This window comes from Lucilia sericata, unplaced genomic scaffold, assembly GCF_015586225.1.
Source record: "Lucilia sericata isolate MDLA Ls3-8-SP2 unplaced genomic scaffold, ASM1558622v1 Contig000407F_arrow, whole genome shotgun sequence".
In the NCBI taxonomy this organism is placed as follows: domain Eukaryota; kingdom Metazoa; phylum Arthropoda; class Insecta; order Diptera; family Calliphoridae; genus Lucilia; species Lucilia sericata.
In genome coordinates this window covers 154,769-177,500 of record NW_023994425.1, presented here as the reverse complement: position 1 = coordinate 177,500, position 22,732 = coordinate 154,769, and the positions used below count along the sequence as shown (strand labels likewise).

The 22,732-nt window shown below is 29.3% G+C and overlaps 2 protein-coding genes across 12 annotated transcripts in view; one reads left to right on the top strand and one right to left on the bottom strand.

The window, feature by feature from the left end:
- The window catches only part of LOC119604586 (disks large 1 tumor suppressor protein), a 73,013-nt gene extending 65,697 nt beyond the window's left edge, over window positions 1-7,316 (bottom strand). For 3 of the 8 annotated variants that reach the window (XM_037957307.1, XM_037957310.1, XM_037957302.1), the window contains exon 1: window positions 7,038-7,316. The gene's annotated coding sequence lies outside the window, so the exon portion shown is untranslated. Of the gene's footprint in view, window positions 1-3,261; window positions 3,558-6,727 lie in introns of those variants that run through there. The other 5 variants (XM_037957308.1, XM_037957304.1, XM_037957305.1 and 2 more) reach the window with 4 other exon arrangements.
- A 1,867-nt stretch (window positions 7,317-9,183) lies between these two features.
- Window positions 9,184-22,435, top strand: LOC119604585 (guanine nucleotide-releasing factor 2). 4 transcript variants are annotated; one of them, XM_037957290.1, is made up of 21 exons: window positions 9,184-9,401; window positions 11,771-12,062; window positions 12,133-12,338; window positions 12,404-12,594; window positions 12,671-12,864; window positions 12,934-13,041; window positions 13,116-13,235; window positions 13,312-13,415; window positions 15,074-15,271; window positions 15,606-16,107; window positions 16,169-16,341; window positions 19,028-19,051; window positions 19,252-19,354; window positions 19,423-19,855; window positions 20,521-20,689; window positions 20,757-20,925; window positions 20,993-21,110; window positions 21,191-21,591; window positions 21,736-21,861; window positions 21,932-22,063; window positions 22,143-22,435. In XM_037957290.1, exons 1-21 carry the CDS (start codon window positions 9,389-9,391, stop codon window positions 22,249-22,251), a joined length of 3,885 nt encoding a protein of 1,294 aa, XP_037813218.1. In that variant the 5' UTR covers window positions 9,184-9,388; the 3' UTR covers window positions 22,252-22,435. The 4 variants fall into 4 exon arrangements, with proteins under 4 accessions (XP_037813218.1, XP_037813220.1, XP_037813219.1 ...); XM_037957292.1 differs by lacking the exon at window positions 15,074-15,271; XM_037957291.1 differs by lacking the exon at window positions 19,028-19,051.
- The last annotated feature ends 297 nt before the right edge of the window (window positions 22,436-22,732 follow it).

The following is a 22,732-nucleotide window of genomic DNA, read 5'->3' as shown; positions in this document are numbered from 1 at the left end:
GGATCCAGTTCTTAAGTTCCTAATGTATTTTAACTTCTGTGGTGTTGCCTCATACATGTGTGGTTTTTCATAAAAATCTGTTATTAATTTCGGAATATTGACAGCTATAACTTCTATTCCAGTTCCAGAACAATTTTTTTTAATTGATAACTTTTTTGACTGAGCCCTCCTATTATACATGTTCTCACAGATATTTTTATACAGCTTAAGGATAACAAATCTTTACCAATTAAATGGCTTTTAGCAGAAACTACATTAAACAACAGCAAATAAAATAATAATTTTCATTCATATGCTGAATGTATGTAGCCAGCAGTTGAAGCAGCAGGTCGCTTGGAATTAAGTGATTAATGTCCATTGAACTTGAATGCTTTCAAAGAGATGATTGAATATAAAACAAAAAGAGTGGCTAAACAAGAAATATGTATAACTAAACTAATTTAACATTTTGGTTTTGTTTTAATAAAATTCATATAATAAAACCATTATAATAAAAAAAAATATATGAAAAATTATTCACATTGCTCATTTGCAACAAGGGGGTCATAACTCAAAAAATATACATTTGAGCCTCGATTATCTGGAATTGGTATAAACAAGTTAGAAAGCTATATTCGGCTATGCCGAATCTTAAATATTCTTCACTTAAAATCTTGCTTTTCTCAATGGATATATATGTATTACGTTTAGATTTTTTTTCAAATCGTATATAATGAGAATACCTTTTAACCGCTTATGAATTCATATGGGCCCCAAGTATAACCAACAATACATAAAACTAAAAAAAGTTAGTTTTTCAAAGTCATGTTTCCTAACTCATGGCAGCTCTATACGATAAATATCGTAAAAAGTGGCATGGTGTGTAATTGTTGTTTGTAGCCAACAAATATACATTATTTATATACTACTATTTTACTGTGTGTGTGTGTGTGAGTGAGTAATGTATTATGTCCCTGCTGCTATTACTAACGGTATTTCTATTATTTATTCTTATCGGTAAGTAGGCTTCCCTAAACGGAGCCCATGCATGTCTCTGACATGGCTACTATTTTATGTTTATTTAATACAGTACGAGGTTTAACTTAAAATTTTACTACTATTAATTACTGCAAACTGTCTTTCCATTCAGCATAGGCATTGTTTATATAGGTCTGAGTGGTCAGATTTCTCAATGAATATTGATGAATTATGTGATACTAGACTCAATGACCTATTAAGATATTTCATGATCTCATGATGATATGCTTTCAGTCAGTTTACTTATTTGGGTAAAACAAACTAGAGGAGTACAAACGAGATCTATCAATCTATTATCTATCTATCTATTCTATCTATCTATCTATCTATCTATCTATCTATCTATCTATCTATCTATCTCTATCTATCTATCTATCTATCTATCTATCTATCTATCTATCTATCTATCTATCTATCTATCTATCTATCTATCTATCTATCTATCTATCTATCTATCTATCTATCTATCTATCTATCTATCTATCTATCATATCTATCTATCTATCTACTATCTATCTATCTATCTATCTATCTATCTATCTATCTATCTATCTATCTATATCTATCTATCTATCTATCTATCTATCTATCTATCTATCTATCTATCTATCTATCTATCTATCTATCTATCTATATAATATCTGTCTATCTATATCTATCTATCTCTATCTATCTATCTATCTATCTATCTATCTATCTATCTATCTATCTATCTATCTATCTATCTATATCTATCTATCTATCTATCTATCTATCTCTCTATCTATCTATCTATCTATCTATCTATCTATCTATCTATCTATCTATCTATCTATCTATCTATCTATATATCTATATATCTATCTATCTATCTATCTATCTATCTATCTATCCTATCTATCTAGCTATCTATCTATCTATCTATCTATCTATCTATCTATATATCTATCTATCTATCTATCTATCTATCTATCTATCTATCTATCTATCTATCATCTACTCTATCTATCTATCTATCTTCTATCTATCTATCTATCTATCTATCTCTATCTATCTATCTATCTATCTATCTATCTATCTATCTATCTATCTATCTATCTATCTATCTATCTATCTATCTATCTTCTATCTATCTATCTATCTATCTATCTTCTATCTATATATCTATCTATCGTCTATCTATCTATCTATCTAGTCTATCTATCTATCTATCTATCTATCTATCTATCATCTATCTATCTATCTATCTATCTATCTATCTATATCTATCTATCTATATCTATCTATCTATCTATCTATCTATCTATCTATCTATCTATCTATCTATCTATCTATCTATCTATCTATCTATCTATATTTTTTGGACCTTATATGGAAGGATCAATAAACATTGGGAATTAAGCACAAAGGAATCTAAGCTATATATAATTAGTAAGGAAAAAGAACCTAGTACATGATTGACAGTTAAACAAAGTATTTTTTCAGACTAACCCCATAACTACACATTTTTGTTGCTATTTAATGTTGTACTTTATTATTGTTTCTAATGCTTTATTGGGGAATATTTCGAAGGGAAGTCCATTATTTAAGGAATGATAGATAAACACAAAAGTGGTGTGGTTGGGGTATCGATGGGTAGGGTAAAGATAGACAGACCAAAGCTCAAACAAACTAATTTCTATTGTTTTTAGTTGCTGTTGTTGATGTTGGTTTTTTATAGTCCATTTTATAGTAGTGAATACTACTGCTGACCCTAGAGTAGTGAGTAAGTGGTCTTGTGTACGTTTATGGTATTCGAAGTGGACTATAGATAAACGGTATAACAAACAAAACGGAAGATATTGTTTGTGGATATTATTTATAAATTCATGCTACCACAAACTACAAATACCTACATTTGCTACCAATAAGAAAAACATAAACACACAATCATTGTTTATATAAATACATATTTAAAACTGTATATAAGTATGTATGTACATATATACTTATATATGTTATACATATTTATTTACATACACATGTATATAAATAAAATATATGTATAAGTATTTAACTAATTGTATACATATGTATGTATATGAATTTAACGTATGTGTATGATTTATGACATGATTTTCCTCTTTAAGTAAAAAAAATGTTCTAATGTCAACGAAACAATAATGACAACTTCCCACCCCTGATTTACAATCTAACGAACTTTTTACTCCTACAAAAACACATTTACACCCGCACACACATTTACCAACAAAAAAACAAATAAACCTTAAATATTTAAATGTATCCTCCATGTGTATGTAAGTTGTAAAACAAACTTTTTTCTTACATACAGATGATGTTGGCACTGATGTCCTTTAATATACATTTATTTCATTTGTAACATTATTTTACTTTTCTTTTTTTATAAATTTTGTTTTTATTGTATTTTACTTTTATTTGTTGTTTTTGTTCGCTAAAGGTATTAATTTTTACACGTTTTTCTTCATTTTGCAAATTAATGTAGAGATAGAACGAACGTAAATATAACAAACGTTGTTTTGCGCAATTGTTATAAATTAATGTAATGATTTTTATTTTACCGTTTACTACACTACAATCCAACCATCATCCAAACATCCATCCGTCACACAGATACGAACATATACAAACACATACACAGTTGCACTCAAACAGCACATTTGAGAGGAGACTCGTGTAAGAAGCAGGGTTGCCATGAGAAAATATAGTTGGACTTTTGAAAATATTGGTAATTAAGCGGAATTTTTTTAAAATTAAACAATTAACTTATAGTGAAGATGATACCCTGCACCAAGTAAGTATGTTAAAAATGTGGATTATTTTTTTCCCAAATATTTTTACAATTTGTTGTTAAAAAAGAGATTTTGTTTAAGATGGCCTATCCTTATAAATTTTGGTAGAGGGATTTACGTCTACATTAAAGTTATTTATGAAGAATTTCAGTCATTTTCTGGAGGTGAATTTGAATAGTGGCTAGGGTCAAAATGGAAGTATCATTTAGAATTTTGAAGTTTTTTGATTAAGATACACACAGAGAAATTTTTGATGTTAAACATGAAGATAAGTTCCTGTTTGCCGAATTTTACTCTTTCACCCAGAAAAATAATAAAAATTTTAAAAACTTTAATCACCGACAAAAACTCCTGAATACATGTATTAACCGTTACTATGTTATTTCCGAAAATAGCCAATTTCCGTCAATGTCCTGATAATATTTTCACTTAATTGACATTTAGAGCACTTCATATGACTGCAAAACATCTTGGAGGATATTTGTATACACATAAAAATCCATTATTTGTTAAATTTCTTAAAATCTTCCATTATTTATATATAACTAGGCAAAATAATGGACCAATTTAATTTCAATAGGCTTCGCCTTTTTGTCGAAAGAAGAGTATGAGCCAAATTTCGCCAAATTATCTGGATAATTGCAACCTGTATCGTGGGCACAAAGTTTACATGGACACATAGACAGAGGGACATACATACTTTAATATGGCGGTCGGACCAATATTTTGAGCTTCAGACTGATTTTCGAAAGAAAGGGTTTTATGAAGATTTGGGTAAATTTTCTTTATTTTTTGTCCATTTTCGATAAAAAACTAAATGCATCATTAGATTATATTTGTAGAATATTGTATATATCATAACCATATAAAATGTTTCAACTTGAGAGCTTCTACTAAAATATAGATTATATTAGCTTTCAATATAAGTTAGTAAGTTATTATATTGAATTTATCAAAAATTTGATTTATTTGAAAAAAGTTCCCAAGTAATGAATTTTATTTAAATAATTATATTTTATTTAGCTAATATTCATCTCTTTCAGCTGAATTTATATGTACAATCTATAATATTCGTTTCTTTTGAACAAACATTTGCAATGTAAAGCACTTAGAATTACATGGATAAAATTACAATGGCCTAGTGATGTTTGTAGGTCTAGTCAATTAGTTTACAATACCATATTTAAATTTTTAATTGATGTCGAACTTACAAATATTTTTCTGAATTTACTATAATACAAGAAAAAAAATTCATACAAATTTAAAAAATTAAATTTCTGTCCGAGATACTGAATACGGGGGAAAGTCCATTAAGAAATATGCCTTTTATTTATTTTTCGATTATTTCAGTTGAATTAAAATTGCCAATGATATGATATTTCAGGAAAAAAGAAATCAACAAAAACCAGAGAAAAAGCAATCATCTCATTTTTATTTGAAAAGATTTTACCAAAAGAAACAAGTAAGAAAGTATAGTCGGGCGTGGCCGACCATATGATACCCTACACCAGTTATGAATATTAAATGTGATTTATTTTTCATAATAAAGCATTTATCTTCAATATTCCCTTGTTCCGATACATTTAAGCAATTTATGGATGAAAAACTAATTTTCTGAAAGAGGCTGTATATGGGGGCTAGGGGCAAATATGGACCAAGCCCGATAAAATTTTGTGAATATATTTATATTTACATAATAGTTTATTGTGCTAAATTTCATCGCGATATTTGTGTTTATAAGTTAATTTGGGATATTCAAGTAATTTTCTGAAGGGGACTTTGTATGGGAGCTAGGGTCAAATGGGGCCCGATCTTTATGAAATTTGGCAGGATCATCCAGACTTCTATAAAACTTAGTTGTGCCGCATTTTATCGATATATCTGTAAATTTAACAAAATTATGAGCTCAAAAGCCCTTTTCGGGGGGTTCTGTTCTATGGGGGCTAGGTGAAATAATGGACCGATTTTAACCATTTTCAATAGGCTTCGTCCTTGGGTCAAATAAAACGTGCGTGCCAAATTTCATCCAATTATCTTGAAAATTGCGACCTGTACCTTGCGCACAAGGTTTACATGGACAGCCAGCCAGCCAGCCAGCCTGCCAGACGGACGGACGGACGGACATAGCTTAATCGACTCAGAAAACGATTCTAAGCCGATTGGTATACTTTAAGGTGGGTCTAGGACGAATATTTTTGTATGTTACAAACATCAGCACAAATCCAATATACCCTCCCCACTAAAGTGGTGTAGGGTATAAAAATTATCTACAACTAATTTCTTAACATAGCGTCAGACTTAAAGTTTAAAAAAATGAATTCATTGCCTAATAGGTATATTACTTATTTTCGTACCTTTTAGTATACTTTTTAAATATTAGAAGAGTTTGTATTGCCGTTTAAAAAAATTATATCAGATTAAAGAAATTTTATATTAAAAATGTTAAGTCCGACAAAAATGTCTGATTAAATTAAAAATCCTTAATGTTGTAGAACGATCCACTCATCTAGGTACACCTATAGCAATTTATTACATTTTTCACATAGTGTAATATTCTAATCCAATGCACTTTCTTAAAGGACCTATCATGTTTTAAGTAGTTTCGCCAGTCTCGCATATATTTTTATTATTTATATTAAAAAATATTACAAGTAAACTTCATCATTAAATAATATCCTCCTCCCTTAAGTTTTGTAGTTTTTATTAATTAATTCAATTTTTTAGGATTTTTTTCAGTATTTCTATATGTATGTTAAATAAAGTATTAAAAAATCTCTTATCGATTTTATATACAATTTTAAAATAACGTTAAAAAATCTTAAATGGTATTTCCTGTAGAATATACTTTACAAAATCCTAATGACTAAATTAAGGATTAAGTCCCTTTAACTGGCAACACTGTTTCAGGCACTCATACTCACTAACACTCATGTACACGTTGTTCACATATACACATATGCTGAAGAACACCAATCACAATTTGTATCTAGTATTTTGGCATCTTATAAGATCTTTTTCTTTTCCTCTTATTTTTTTTTTGTGTCTTAATTATGTTTAATATTTTAATGTACTATTTTTTTTTTCTTGTTATTAAAATTAAAAAAACTCTTTTAAACTCAAAGTAACAACAAATATTTTGCTTGCGTATAGATTTTTTTGTGGTGTGTAAAACGAGAACTTTTTATATAGGGTGTAATATTTATACATATATTTTTTTCATTTTGTAAGCACCTTTTTGCAATGAAGATTTTTTATCTTCAGGATTTCTTCCGTTTTACAACTTTTTTCCTTTAAACACTAACTTAATATTCGTTCACTCGCGTTTAACTCGGTAGGTTTTTTAATAATTTATGACATTATTTTAGTTTTAATTAATCAATACTTCTTTTATATTAAAAATTATTTAATCGTCTAGGGGCACAAAAAAAATTTGTCCGTGGTTGTCGAAAATTTTCTCTAGTTCTTTTTTATGAAAAAAAATTTTCGACAACCACATACTAGAATCCGGCGCCGACAAAAAAACTAACGGCGTTTGATACTAAAATTTACGGTGGCAGCTTAAATTAGCTTAAGATGTGTAGTTTTCAGCAGTTTATTTTAAAATTTATCAACGTTATTAAATGTTAACGAATTAGAGTTTATGTTTTTAATGCCGGAGCAGGTGTTTTGCTGGCGTGAATTAATTAAATATGTCTAAACATTTAAGCAAACAAAGTGATAGGGACCAACATTTGGGCTAATTAAGGAGCATTTAATGGGCTAATTAAGGAGCATTTAATTTAAAAAGCTTATGAAAAAGGCACAAATTATTAAAAATAAATATGCTGTGAACTATACAGGCGGCTGCAGGACTATTTATGTTCCGAAAACTTTTCTAGTTTTGTTGTTCAAATTTACAGCGATACCAGACAGAAAATTTAATAAAAGAAAAATTCTTATTGGATGCTTCTTTTGCGTAGGAAACATTCATTGTAAATTGATAACATAGCAGGGGTGTTAAATTGTACATACTTGTTTCAAAAATGTTATTAAATTTCAATAAAAAAACTCTAGGTAATAATTTAAAAAATTCTCAATTTGTATTTAAACTTATAAATACCTTAAATATAAATATGGAATATAATGTTTAAATCTTCTATTAATCTATTTCATCTTAAAGTTAAAAATATTTTTACATATGTACATATAATACAAGTAACAATGCAAAATTCGCTATGCCGAATATTATCTAAAAATATTGGTTTTTAAATTATATTACAATTTTTAAAATGAGATTTAGATAGGAAATTATTTATGATGTAAATTTCAAAGACAACAAATATTTTTTAAATTTCTCTATTTTTAAAAAAGGACATTTTCTGAATGCTAAACACTCTGTCATTTTCCTTTCTTTCTCTGTTTGAAACTCTATTAATTTGAATAATTTTCTGTTGCAAAACAAGCCGTTCTAAAATCTTTCATTTAGTTTTATCTATTTTCAAAAATGCCTCCTATTATCGGTAAGAGAGGGACTTTTGTTTAATAAATTAAAACTAAAAGTCATGTCTTTTAGTATTTTATATTTTAATAAGTTATAAAATTTTATATTTTAATATTTAATACGTAAAATATTTATTTAAATTTAGTTGAAAAACATATTAACTTTTTCTATCTAAATATGACTTAATCTTTCAAATCCTATGATTTTTTTGAAGTTATATAAGAAATTGTAAAATGACATAAAACATTAAAGCCGTTTTTCTCGAAATGTTCTATTTTGGATTATGTCAGTCTTGTAGTGAATGAGCAATATGTATATACATATGTATATATTTTTAAATTTGAATGTATAATTAACGTGCAGTGAAAAATAATTGCCACTGAACAACACTCACACAACAAACACTGACACAGTATTGCCATATATGTACATTCAATTACCTAACTCTGGCAATGCTGCATTATTTTTCAGATACACCTACAACACAAAGACCTGCAACGATTTGGCTGAAAGCCGCCACCACATATATTATTTTCCTCTAAAGTAGGTATCTATACAAATATTCATAACTTGTTACTTGATTTTTTGAAATTTGACAATTTAAAAATGAAATGAAGAATTTAAAAATAAGAATTATTCAAAGAAGAATTTAAAAGCTGACACAAAAATTTAATGCTATATTTAAAGTTAATTTTAAAACTAATGTGAATGAATTCAAAATAGAATTTATTCTTTTAAATCCCTGATTAAAATATTAAAAATAAAATTAAAGTTATATATCAAGAGAATTTTAATTTTTTTCTTCTACATATAAAGAAACTTAGCCGGCTTATAGTCGATTTAAAGCCGCAGCCAAAAACTTTTGCCGTCGACGCTTTAATTTTGGTCGGCGCAGGTCTCTGGGCGTGAAGCGAGAAAGAAATATTTTATTAGTTAATCTTGCACTTTTTACTGCTGTCGAATCTCAATTGAAATTTTATTAAAATACTGTGCAAATAACAAAGAAAAATGCAAAAATCTTACAAAAAATAAAGAAAACTATAACTAAATATTATTATTTAATTGAAATATTGTCAAACAAACGTTTGGAGGAGGCTGAAAAATGATGCAGAAAGGTATAAAAGTTCACATTTTTTTTACTCTTCGCTTCTACATACATTTACAATTTTTTTTACGCCAAGTCAGGCAGCAGCAGATTGTGTAAAAAAATATTGTATCTATGACAAGACGACGGAGCTAGAGTTTTGTGAGTGAGTGTGTTTGTGTTAGAGAGAGTAAATATTAGCGTGTGTGTGAGAGTTTACTATATAAATGTATCTATGTATGACGATTGAATTGATTCATCACAAGATATTTTTTAACTGAAAAGAAAATAAAACAAAAAAATGTATTTTACGAGTATGTGAATATCTGAAACACAACAAAAACGGATACTGACTGCTAGACTGACTGAATGATCAGCGACAGCAGCAGTAGTATTAGTTACTCAAAAAGTACTGGTAAAAATTCCTCAGCAAGTGCCAGTCTAGCGTACAATTGTGAATAAATAAGTGAAGTGACTTCAATTTACTAAAAAAGGGGTGAAATTTTTATTACAACTGACAAATAAAACCAGAAATATCCAATTTTAAAAGATAAACTAAAATTTATTAAAGTTAACAGCATCTAAGTAGGGTGCTGAAGTGTTAGCTAGTAGTTCTTTTACACCCAGCTCGTGACTTTAATGAAACACAGTGTTGTCAATTGTCTGGAGGAAGAGCTAAATTTGGCGTAAGTTATTTCATTTAGTTTGGAACTATATATGGAGTCAACGATTACCAAATAACAACGAACAACAACTACCGCTTTCAAATAGTTTAATGAAATCAAAAATGTTGCTTTTTTTGTCTATTCGTCATGGTTTGTTGACAACGGATTAAGTTTTGTTTAAATAATTTTTTTTTTTTTTTTTTGATAAACAATTCCGCAGCATTACCTGCAAAATATTTATAAAATGCGCAGTTTTTTAAAGTGTTGAAAAAGCCAGAATTCTAATCTGAATTATTTATTTATTTAAGATTGTGTCCCACACAGTAGTGAAGAGATTTAGTGACGAGATGTTGTTTGATAATAATGTTGGCACCAATTCCAAATTTTAATAATTAATAAAACAAGAAAAAAGTCACTTGTAGTTTGTAAGTTCCATAATGTTCTTCGCCTAAATGATCATAGATCGCATATTATGATCCTTATTTCCAGAAATTTAAATTTAGCACAAATTACTATCATAGAAAGTGTATCAAGAAATTGAATATTGATCGGCGCCTAATTGATCATAAATCATAGGTATAGGTAGTAGGATTTATTTTCACCAATTTTTTTTAAATTTTAATATCATGTTTAACAATTTGGTAACAAGATCACATTTAATTAAAATAAGTTTAATTGATCATAGATCACATACCTATTATAATCGTTATTTACGAAAGTATTTGAAATTTGAGTGATCCTATTTAATAATTTGTTAAAAATAATAAATTCAATCAAAATAAGATATGCGATCATTATTGATTGTCGCCTAATTGATCATAGATCGTATGTTCTAAACTTATTTAAGAATTTGTTAAAATGATCCTGTTTCCGATCCTGGGCCCCAAATTAACAAATATTATTTAATTTCAAGTTCTTACAAACTTTAGCAGTTATTTATGATCAATAATTTTAATTTTAAACCATACTTAAACACCTTTCTATAAACAACTCATTAGTTTTATAAATTTTGTAGACATTTAATGAGTCAGCTAATAATTCTATAAATTAAGCAATATGAATCATAATCTTCATTAAAAAAGGACTTATAATTTTTGCAAATGTGTGTTAAATCAACAGAATAGAATGATGCTTACAATTTAACAAGAAAAAAGAAAGAAAACAAAATTAAACAAACACAAACCTCAACCATTAAAAAAGTGTATAATTTTAGAACAAAATAATGCAACAAAATAAACAAACTTTTACTTTTACAAAAAATGTTTAGCGGTTTCTAATAGATACATGTAGACAAAATTAAATGAAGCTATTAAATAAATAGTTGCTTAGTTATTGTGTACATTATTTTGTAATATTTGAAAAGTAAATTTACAAAATACATACATTCATGGGGTCAATAATATCAACAGGGGTTTCCGTATAATATGGTATTTGTTTATCTCATATTGTCTATAGTTTGTGCTATTTTTAAAATTAGTTGTTGCATATTTCTGCTATTTTTATTGTATAAACAATGTACGTCTTTTATTGTCTTTTACAGCAGTTTATACGTGATTAATTTTTACGCTTAATAAATATAATTATGGATGGTTTTTTTTTTCTTCTCATTTTAATTTATATAAATATATTTTATTGACACATAATGCCCTATTATGGAGCTGCTATATTGTCATAATTATAAGCCATAGATAAATTTTTTATATTAATACTTGTTGCTGTTACTATTTTCTTATAGATATCGTCATCAGCACTCCATCCACACCAAATTCTACCCTATCATCACAAACAAATCTGTATGGTAGCCCGAATACCCCGTCGCCTGCCACTCCCACCCAACAGACAAGTACTCCCTTGGGTAGCGGCGGCACTAGCACCGGCACATCATCATCTAATCAAAGTGTTACGGGTTCATCGGGTCATAAGAATAGCCTAAAGGGTACAAAATTAGCCAGAAGAGCAAGATCATTTAAGGACGATTTGTTTGAGAAGATCAATCTAATGCGTACGCCTACCAATACACTGGGGAGGTGGGTTTTATTTAATAAATAACTCTTTTTAAATATTTTCATTTTGTTATTTTTTTGTATTTCATAAAAGATCCCATTCTCCTCAAAGTCCACGACATAAAAAAGAACCACCAACCGCCGAAGAAGTGGATAAATCAGCCCAATCTTTAGCGTTTCATGTCAAGGACATATCAAATGCTCTAAAACATTTTCGAGATGTTGTACATAAGAAAAAATTAGAGGTATTACCAGGCAATGGAACAGTTATATTGGAATATACGGCAGGCATGATATCGGGTAAATAAGATCTTATTTTGCTTTGAAAATATTAAAATTTATCATCTTGTTCTGCAAACTTTCAGTTATACAAGCTCATATGTTAAATGAAAATAATGCTGTCTTAGTCTCGGCCACCCAGCAAGTCTATCGATGTTTGGGTAAACTTATAAAATTCTCTGATGAAGTTATGCTTAGCGAAGAGTCCGAAGAATGCTCCTCACTAAATGATGATAATGTACGAGAAATTGTGGATCCTTTAGAGGAAGCCGTACGGGTATGTTAAAACCATATACAAAATTAAACTAAAATGTTTAATAATTTCATATAAACTTGTTTATTTCAATAAAAAGAATCTCGCCACACTGGCTCATCAAAAACTAAAAGAACGCGAAGGTTTGGCTTTTCAATATGATACCACATCAACAGATTCTCAAATATCAACATCATCGGGAGGATCAAATAATCCACATAATTTGTTAATGCGTCCATCGGTGGAAGTTGCTGGACAACGTACCTCCCTGCCGGATATAACATTGACACCAAAGTAACATTAAAATTTAAAAACTATTCCTGTTAAAAGATTTATTTATTTATTTATTATTGTTTTATTTAGAGAAAGAGATACTCTTGAAAAAACAACATCCAATCCATTACGTTCTCACAGTACCGAAAGTATTTTAAGAGATACCAGTCCCCCACCAAAACCACCATTGCCTAATAGGTAAACAAATCAACTTACCTTATGAACTTTAAAAAGAGTTTTACTTAATTTATCTTATGATCCCTCAATCCTAGATCACATAATCCTCCACCTTTACCACCAAAGAGAGTCAGTCATACAAATCAACATGCAATTTATGATACCAGCATTAATACCGATTTGGATCACAGTACCGATGTGATAGGTGTTGATCAGTAAGTTAAAAAAAAAAAAAAAAACAAACAAACGAAAATGCAAGTATTAATTTTGTTTTATTGTATAATTTTCTAGTCTATCGGTACGTTCTCGTTCGCCGGATGAAAATTCTAGTCAATGCTCTTTTGATCATTCCCGTGAAGAGGATATATGTCAAAGATTTAATATGGCATATGATAGTAAGTTAATTTCTCATGCTAATACTCCTTTTTCATAAAATATCATTGAACTAGTTCGATATATAGATCTTAAGTGAAGATTTCACTTTTTTATAAAATATGTTTCTGAATAAGTACAGAACTAGAACTGAATTAGAACTTAACTAGAAATGAACTAGAACTGAACTAGAACTGAACTAGAACTGAACTAGAACTGAACTAGAACTGAACTAGAACTGAACTAGAACTGAACTAGAACTGAACTAGAACTGAACTAGAACTGAACTAGAACTGAACTAGAACTGAAACTAGAACTAGAACTGAACTAGAACTGAACTAGAACTGAACTAGAACTGAACTAGAACTGAACTAGAACTGAACTAGAACTGAACTAGAACTGAACTAGAACTGAACTAGAACTGAACTAGAACTGAACTAGAACTGAACTAGAACTGAACTAGAACTGAACTAGAACTGAACTAGAACTGAACTAGAACTGAACTAGAACTGAACTAGAACTGAACTAGAACTGAACTAGAACTGAACTAGAACTGAACTAGAACTGAACTAGAACTGAACTAGAACTGAACTAGAAACTGAACTAGAACTGAACTAGAACTGAACTAGAACTGAACTAGAACTGAACTAGAACTGAACTAGAACTGAACTAGAACTGAACTAGAACTGAACTAGAACTGAACTAGAAACTGAACTAGAACTGAACTAGAACTGAACTAACTGAACTAGAACTGAACTAAACTAGAACTGAACTAGAACTGAACTAGAACTGAACTAGAACTGAACTAGAACTGAACTAGAACTGAACTAGAACTGAACTAGAACTGAACTAGAACTGAACTAGAACTGAACTAGAACTGAACTAGAACTGAACTAGAACTGAACTAGAACTGAACTAGAACTGAACTAAAACTGAACTAGAACTGAACTAGAACTGAACTAGAACTGAACTAAAACTGAACTAGAACTGAACTAGAACTGAAGTAGAACTGAACTAGAACTGAACTAGAACTGAACTAGAACTGAACTAGAACTGAACTAGAACTGAACTAGAACTGAACTAGAACTGAACTAGAATTGAACTAGAACTGAAATAGAACTGAAATAGAACTGAAATAGAACTGAACTAGAACTGAATTAGATCTGAACTAGAACTGTACTAGAACTAAACTAGTACTGAACTACAACTGAACTAGGTTATTTTAGGGTTTATTTAATCTTTCATAGGATTTTTTTATAAAAGTACTGTTCTTATAAAGTACTTTTGGTCAATTTAGGGGTTATTTAGAACGATAAGTTTTTTGAAAGCAATCTTTTATACAAAGTACATTTTGAGAAAGGTACTCTTAATAAAAGTAAATTTTTTGAGAACAATGTTCACTAGCTTATAATTTTAATTTGTTAAAAAACAGTTTTGAAAGAGATGTTTGAGTTAAATCGCTGCTTTTTACTACAGAATTTGTAAATGCAATTACAATTTATTTTAACTCAGTTACACTTACTTCTAATGTATTTTAATGTAAACTATAATTTAATAAAATTATTTCCATAAAATAACAAATTTAATTTAAGTTCATATTATCTTGCAAAAAAAAAAAAAAAAAAAAAAATATCATTTTCGCAAATTCTGTAACTAAAACATAAAAAATTGATAAATTTAGAAAACAATACTGAAGGTGTTATTGGTGGTGGTTTAAATAAGTTAAACGAACCGCTAACAGAAAGCAATATAACCAAAGCAAAAAGTGGATCAACAGCAAATACAAATATAGCAGCGGCCAGCGGTGATTTAAATGAAGAGGATATGGGTAAAACGGAATTACGTAAAGCGAACAATCATCGGCACTCAAACGAATCGGGTACTTGAATGAATATTTTTTCTAACAACTAATTTTCTAAACTTGTTGTTCGTATCTTGTCTTAGAAATAAAAAATACATTTTCATCCATAAAAAATAAAAAAATTAGCTGTTGTAAACACCAATTGTTTAAAATAATTTTTGCTGTAATAGTTTTACCACCTACTATTTCCTTATATATTTTTTTTATAAAATAATTTGGTTTTACTTTTTTTTTTTGTTACATTGTTCTTTTTAACAATTTGTTTGCATGTTTTGTTGCGTTTTACTTAACTATTAAATAACATAAACATTTTACTTACAAAATTTATTTATTTCTTTTTCTTCCTCTACAGGTTTTGTTTCCATCAATTCTTTTCGCACTTCAACACAAAGTTATTCCAAGTCTTCAACAAAGTCCAGTAATTCCTCCTCAGAGTTGGCCATTATGACTAGTAATAATAGTATAAATGATGAATTCTTTCAAATCCATAATATGACACAAACCACAAAGAAAACCTCCTCTGTTTGTATATCCAGCACGAGTAGTATATCAGAATCATCGGCTTTGCGTATAGGCAATGACGATGAACGACGTATTTCTTCACCCGATCAATTCGAAGATGAAAGAAAAATGCTAGAACAATTACAAGCTATGTCAACTACTACTACGAGTGCCGCTACCAGCAGCATAGCCTCCTCCACTACTAAGAAATTGTTAATGCAAAGCAATAGTTTGGATATAACAGATGAGGGTATGTTAAATACCAGCGATTTACAGCCACCAGCTTTACCACCAAAAATATCAAAGTTGGGCAAAGAACGTCAGTTATCACCATATGATTTGGAATTTGAAAAGTATGTTGTTTCTTTTTTGCGTTAATGGAAACGTCCTATATCTTTTTAAATTTATTTATAGTATTAACGAATTACCTGAATTACGTGTCAGAACATACCAGTGGCAAACTAGGCATACCAGTCTTATTGACTCTAGGCGTCTGGATAAGCCAGCGGGTAGTTGCAATGCCATAAATATTACCAGTAGTGGTCAAATTGAAGAACCTCCACCTTTGCCAATGAAGAAAAAACACAGTAAGTTTTAATCTCCTAAAAAATCTAGTTTTTCAATACATTCTTCACTTATACATATGCGCATACATACATGGTTTACACTCATAATAATATTTATTTTAATCTTCGTTTTACACTGTACATTTTTCATGTAATTATTTACATTAAATATTTGCTATTTGTTTGATTAACTTTATTGATCGTCTAAAACCAATGAAGAAAAAATAAGTTTATTTCAAAAACTCTTTAACAAAATTTTAAGATTGTTATCTTAACTTTTTGAACTTATGTTCTAGACTATAGACTAGACTGTAGACTAGACTATAGACTAGACTATAGACTAGACTATAGACTAGACTATAGTATAGACTAGACTATAGACTAGACTATAGACTAGACTATAGACTAGACTATAGACTAGACTATAGACTAGACTATAGACTAGACTATAGACTAGACTATAGACTAGACTATAGACTAGACTATAGACTAGACTATAGACTAGACTATAGACTAGACTATAGACTAGACTATAGACTAGACTATAGACTAGACTATAGACTAGACTATAGACTAGACTATAGACTAGACTATAGACTAGACTATAGACTAGACTATAGACTAGACTATAGACTAGACTATAGACTAGACTATAGACTAGACTATAGACTAGACTATAGACTAGACTATAGACTAGACTATAGACTAGACTATAGACTAGACTATAGACTAGACTATAGACTAGACTATAGACTAGACTATAGACTAGACTATAGACTAGACTATAGACTAGACTATAGACTAGACTATAGACTAGACTATAGACTAGACTATAGACTAGACTATAGACTAGACTATAGACTAGACTATAGACTAGACTATATACTAGACTATAGACTAGACTATAGACTATACTATAGACTGGACTATAGACTAGACTATAGACTAGACTATAGACTAAACTATAGACTAGGCTATAGACTAGACTATAGACTAGACTATAGACTAGACTATAGACTAGACTATAGACTAGACTATAGACTAGACTATAGACTAGACTATAGACTAGACTATAGACTAGACTATAGACTAGACTATAGACTAGACTATAGACTAGACTATAGACTAGACTATAGACTAGACTATAGACTAGACTATAGACTAGACTATAGACTAGACTATAGACTAGACTATAGACTAGACTATAGACTAGACTATAGACTAGACTATAGACTAGACTATAGACTAGACTATAGACTAGACTATAGACTAGACTATAGACTAGACTATAGACTAGACTATAGACTAGACTATAGACTAGACTATAGACTAGACTATAGACTAGACTATAGACTAGACTATAGACTAGACTATAGACTAGACTATAGACTAGACTAGACTAGACTAGACTATAGACTAGACTATAGACTAGACTATAGACTAGACTATAGACTAGACTAGACTATAGACTAGACTATAGACTAGACTATAGACTAGACTATAGACTAGACTGTAGACTAGACTATAGACTAGACTATAGACTAGACTATAGACTAAACTATAGACTAAACTATAGCCTACCTAACAAAAGTTTGTAAGTTAGAAAATGTACCGAAAATGTCGTGGGAGTACCGCGGTATTTTTCGATATCAAAAAATACTGAATTGTCCATGCCTGTCGCAGACTGCCTCGTTATTTGATCAAATTAGCAATAGTAAATGGGAATCACTTTTTATAGAAAAAAGACTGTTTATATCTTGCAAAACATTGTAATAATACCACAATTTATAGAAAACTTTCTTGTTAACATGCAATTTGCTAGACCACAACAAAACTATATCGAAAAATAACTTTTGTTACACTTATCAAATTTACCTAACTTCTGAGTATAGCAAATCTAGTAAATATGCCACAGTTCATAACAAACTTTATGGTAAATCTTTATCTAGGTATTAAATATACAATACAGCTATTTGTTAAACTTGATAAAATGTTCAAGATAAAAGTCTAATGAAAATCAACTTTATAATAAACTGAGCTAAAATATCTTACAAATCTAGCAAGTGTTGTAAATATACTACAATTTATAGGAAACTCTCTGACAGAAAAGATAAATCTAGAGAAAATACTGATGTTTGCTAGACCTCTACAACAGAACATATTAAATTGTGATAAGCATGTCTTAATCAAACTTACAAGACCTAAAATCATTGCTAACGGCTGTAAAAACTGATGAGTTTGCGTATAAGAAACTGTTATTGATAACACCTGGAGTTTATGTATTATGCAAGACTAATACAGTTGATTGTTTAATAAATAAATTTATCTCAAAGTAAATGTTTTTAATGTAAAACTTTTTTGTTGTAAACAAATTCTGTAAATATCGATGGTATATTTTTGCAAATCTTTTCAAAAAATGTTATAACTATTTGTTCATTTGCTAAAAGAATAAAAATTTCATGCTATAAATAATAATTATCATAAACTAAACATTTGCTTGATTACTTATTTTTCCAAAAAAAAAAACATCAATTACATTATTACAAAGAACATCTTCCATAACAACAGTAACAAAGAAACACCTGTAATCTTATAACAAACAAATTATTCTTAAGAAAATGTAATTGTCTTAACGTTTTTGTGTAAATTTTATTCGTTTTTATTTTCAAATCAAACAAAAAAAAATTAAAACAAAACTACTTTCTAGTGTTTCAAAGTGTGGCATTTTCAGGTAAGTTTAGTTAGAAAATGAAAAATTAGTGTTTTGAAAAGGCCACCCACTAGCCAATATGCTTTCTTTTAAACTTAAAATTTGTAAAAATAAGTATTTAAATGTTTGGCTTTTAGTTGAATTTAAACAAAAGAAATAATATTAAATGTTAATTAAAACTAATAAAACCCCTTTATATTTGTTTATATCTTTTGTGACAGTCTTGGCCTATATGGAAATATGTTCAGCCTCAACACAACAACATCGTCACACAATATCGGATTGTAATTTAAACCGAAACATAACACACAGTCAAACTATGAAGTAGGTTTCTTTAAACAGCTTTTCCTTTTTATTATTTTTTTACATAATTTGTTATTAAACAATTTTAGTATTGCTACATTTGCCAAAGAGGAATTTGTTGGCGGTGATTTAAATGAAACCCCACCTGCTTTACCACCGAAAAATCATAAACAAATTCTAAGAAATTCAACATCACCAATACCACCCACTATTATAACAACACCACCGCCTAGTCCAAAACCAAAACATTTACCATCAGATCATCGTATCCTAATGGGTTCAGGAACGGGTAATGAAATGATGACTACCTTATCGGAGGAAGTGGGTGATCAATATGATGATGAGAGTGGTGGCAATATTTTACATTCTCATGAATTACAAAATGTTTACGATACGTCCATGCAGCAAAAAGGTACAAATTCAATGTCATCATCACCTTGCGATAAAGTGGTGGGACCGAACGGTGATTATACATCAAGTGAAATGGAAGAAATGGTCAATTATAATAACTATAATAGAAAGGTGAGTGTGGAAGAAAAACCAAGACTATAGTCTGAACTATAAACAAGGCTATAGTCTGGACAATACTATAGTTTGGACTATAGTCTGGACTTTACACAAGACAATAGTCTAGACTATAGTCCAGACAGTATAATAGTCTGGACTATAGACTAGACTATAGACAAGACTATAGTATGGACTATAGACAAGACTATAGACAATACTATATAGTCGGTACTGTAGACAAGAATATAGTCTGGACTATAGAATATACTATAGACAAGACTATAGACCAGACTATAGACAAGACTATAGTCTGGACTATAGACAAGACTATAGTCTGGACTATAGACAAGACTATAGTCTGGACTATAGACAAGAATATAGTCGGTACGATAGACAAGAATATAGTCTGGACTATAGACTAGACTATAGACAAGACTATAGACTAGACTATAGACAAGACTATAGTCTGGACTATAGACAAGACTATAGTCTGGACTATAGACAAGAATATAGTCTGGACTATAGACAAGAATATAGTCTGAATAATATAGACAAGATTCCAGTCTGGACTATAGACAATACTATACTCTGGACTATTGACAAGACTATAGTCTGTACAATAGACAAGAAAATAAAAATACTTTTCCAAAATTAATAATATAAATTGCTTTTTTCCACAGAGTCCCATGTGTACCGAAGAAATCAACCATCTGCCAAATATATTGGAAGAGGTTGACATTACCCCTTATTTAGTATTCAAAAAAGACAATGAGGATGGTCCAGAGGTAAGGGGTGGCCATATAGATGCTTTAATTGTTCATGCAAGTCGTGCAAGTCAAAAAGATAAAGGTAAACAATAATTTTCTTTAACCGCAAAAATTCTATTAAAAAACAATATTTTTATTCCGAATTAAAGCTTTTAGTGAAGCATTTATAACAACGTTCCGTACATTTATACAACCCATCGATTTAATTGAAAAGTTAACCCATCGTTATACGGTATTCTTTTGCCAATCAAATGATCAAAAACAAAAAGCGGCAAAGGAAACGTTTTCGCTATTAGTACGAGTTGTGAATGATTTAACGTAAGTTTTAATAATTATAAAACATTCCCAAAAATATAAATAATATAAAAATGTTTTCCTTTTTTAGCTGCACCGATTTAACTTGTGCAAATCTACTTACTTTATTAGTGGAATTTGTGTATGAATTAGTATGTGCCGGCCAATTATATTTGGCCAAATTATTGCGTAAACAAATTGAAGAAAAGGTAGGTGGTTACCCTTAACTTTCTCTTATATATATTTTTGTACAAAAAACTATTTCTCTTTATTTTTATCGACTTATTAGGTCAATTTGTATAAAAAATCACGTTTGCCTGCCTATCCCACCAACACAATGTTTTCCACGGTCACCGTACAGCCCAGTCTGCTCGATTTTAAGGCTTTGGAAATTGCCAAACAAATGACCCTACTGGATGCTGAACTATTTCAGAAAATTGAAATACCTGAAGTTTTAATATTTGCCAAAGATCAATGTGAAGAGAAATCACCAAATTTAAATAAATTCACTGAACACTTTAATAAAATGTCCTATTGGGCACGTTCGAAAATACTGATGTTACAATGTGCCAAAGAACGCGAGAAATATGTAGAGAAATTTATTAAGATAATGATACATTTGAAGAAGATACATAATTATAATTCATATTTGGCCTTATTGTCGGCGTTGGATTCATCGCCCATTAGAAGGTAAGTTAGGAATCATACGCAGTCGTGCCTAGGTGTTAAGAGTAGAAATTTAATATTTAATATTCAATTAGTTTCTTAAATTTCTTAACAGCATTTTTTGCTAAAATTTAAATTAATTTTTAAACAAATTTGTTTTCTTTTCAGACTTGAATGGAATAAATCGATTAAGGAAAATATACAAAATAATTGTAATATAATTGATTCAAGTTCGAGTTTTCGCAATTACCGTCAAGCACTAGCAGATACACAACCCCCTTGTATACCCTATATGTAAGTAATCTCTATCTCTTTTTAGGCAAAAATTCTTTTTAAAAACTGAATTCTATAAACTACTTTTCAGTGGCCTTGTTCTACAAGATCTTACCTTTGTACATGTGGGCAATCCAGACTATTTAAAAGACGGCATTGTAAACTTTTCCAAGCGTTGGCAACAGTACAATATTATTGTAAATATGAAACGTTTTAAAAAAGGGTAAGTTATTTTAAACGAAATTACTTATTATGTTTATTTATTAAGGATTTTATTTTATTATTAACTATGTTTCCTTTAGCTCTTATACATATCGACGCAACGAACGTATTATAAGATTCTTTGATAATTTTGAAAACTTCTTAGGTGAAGAAGATATGTGGCAAATTTCAAAAACCATTAAGCCTTAAGGCAAATGTAAAATAATTAGTGCATAAATAAATCTACACACATGCGTAAATATTTAAGAAGAATCACTAAAACAAAACAAAAAAAAACATATAAAACAGTAACATAAAAACAGGAAATGTCAATCTCTAAACTCAACACAAAAACAAAACAAAAAACAAAAATTGATAAAATTTTCAAAAAAAACACACACACATTAACACACAAAAAAGTATCTATGATAAAAAAATCTAATTTTACTTGCACAACGAATGATGAACGATGTTAAAACACACACACACTCCTTCTCCTCCTCCCACACACACACAAAATGGTTTTACAAAAATGAAGTGTTTGGTATTTCCTTTTTTTGCATGCTTAAAGTAAATCTTTAAAATATTTCTATATATTTTTTTAACCCTTTAGCTTTTAACAATTGTAAGTTATTTTTGTTTCTTAATTAATTAACTATTTATTTCTAACAACGGAGCAGTTTATTGCTTA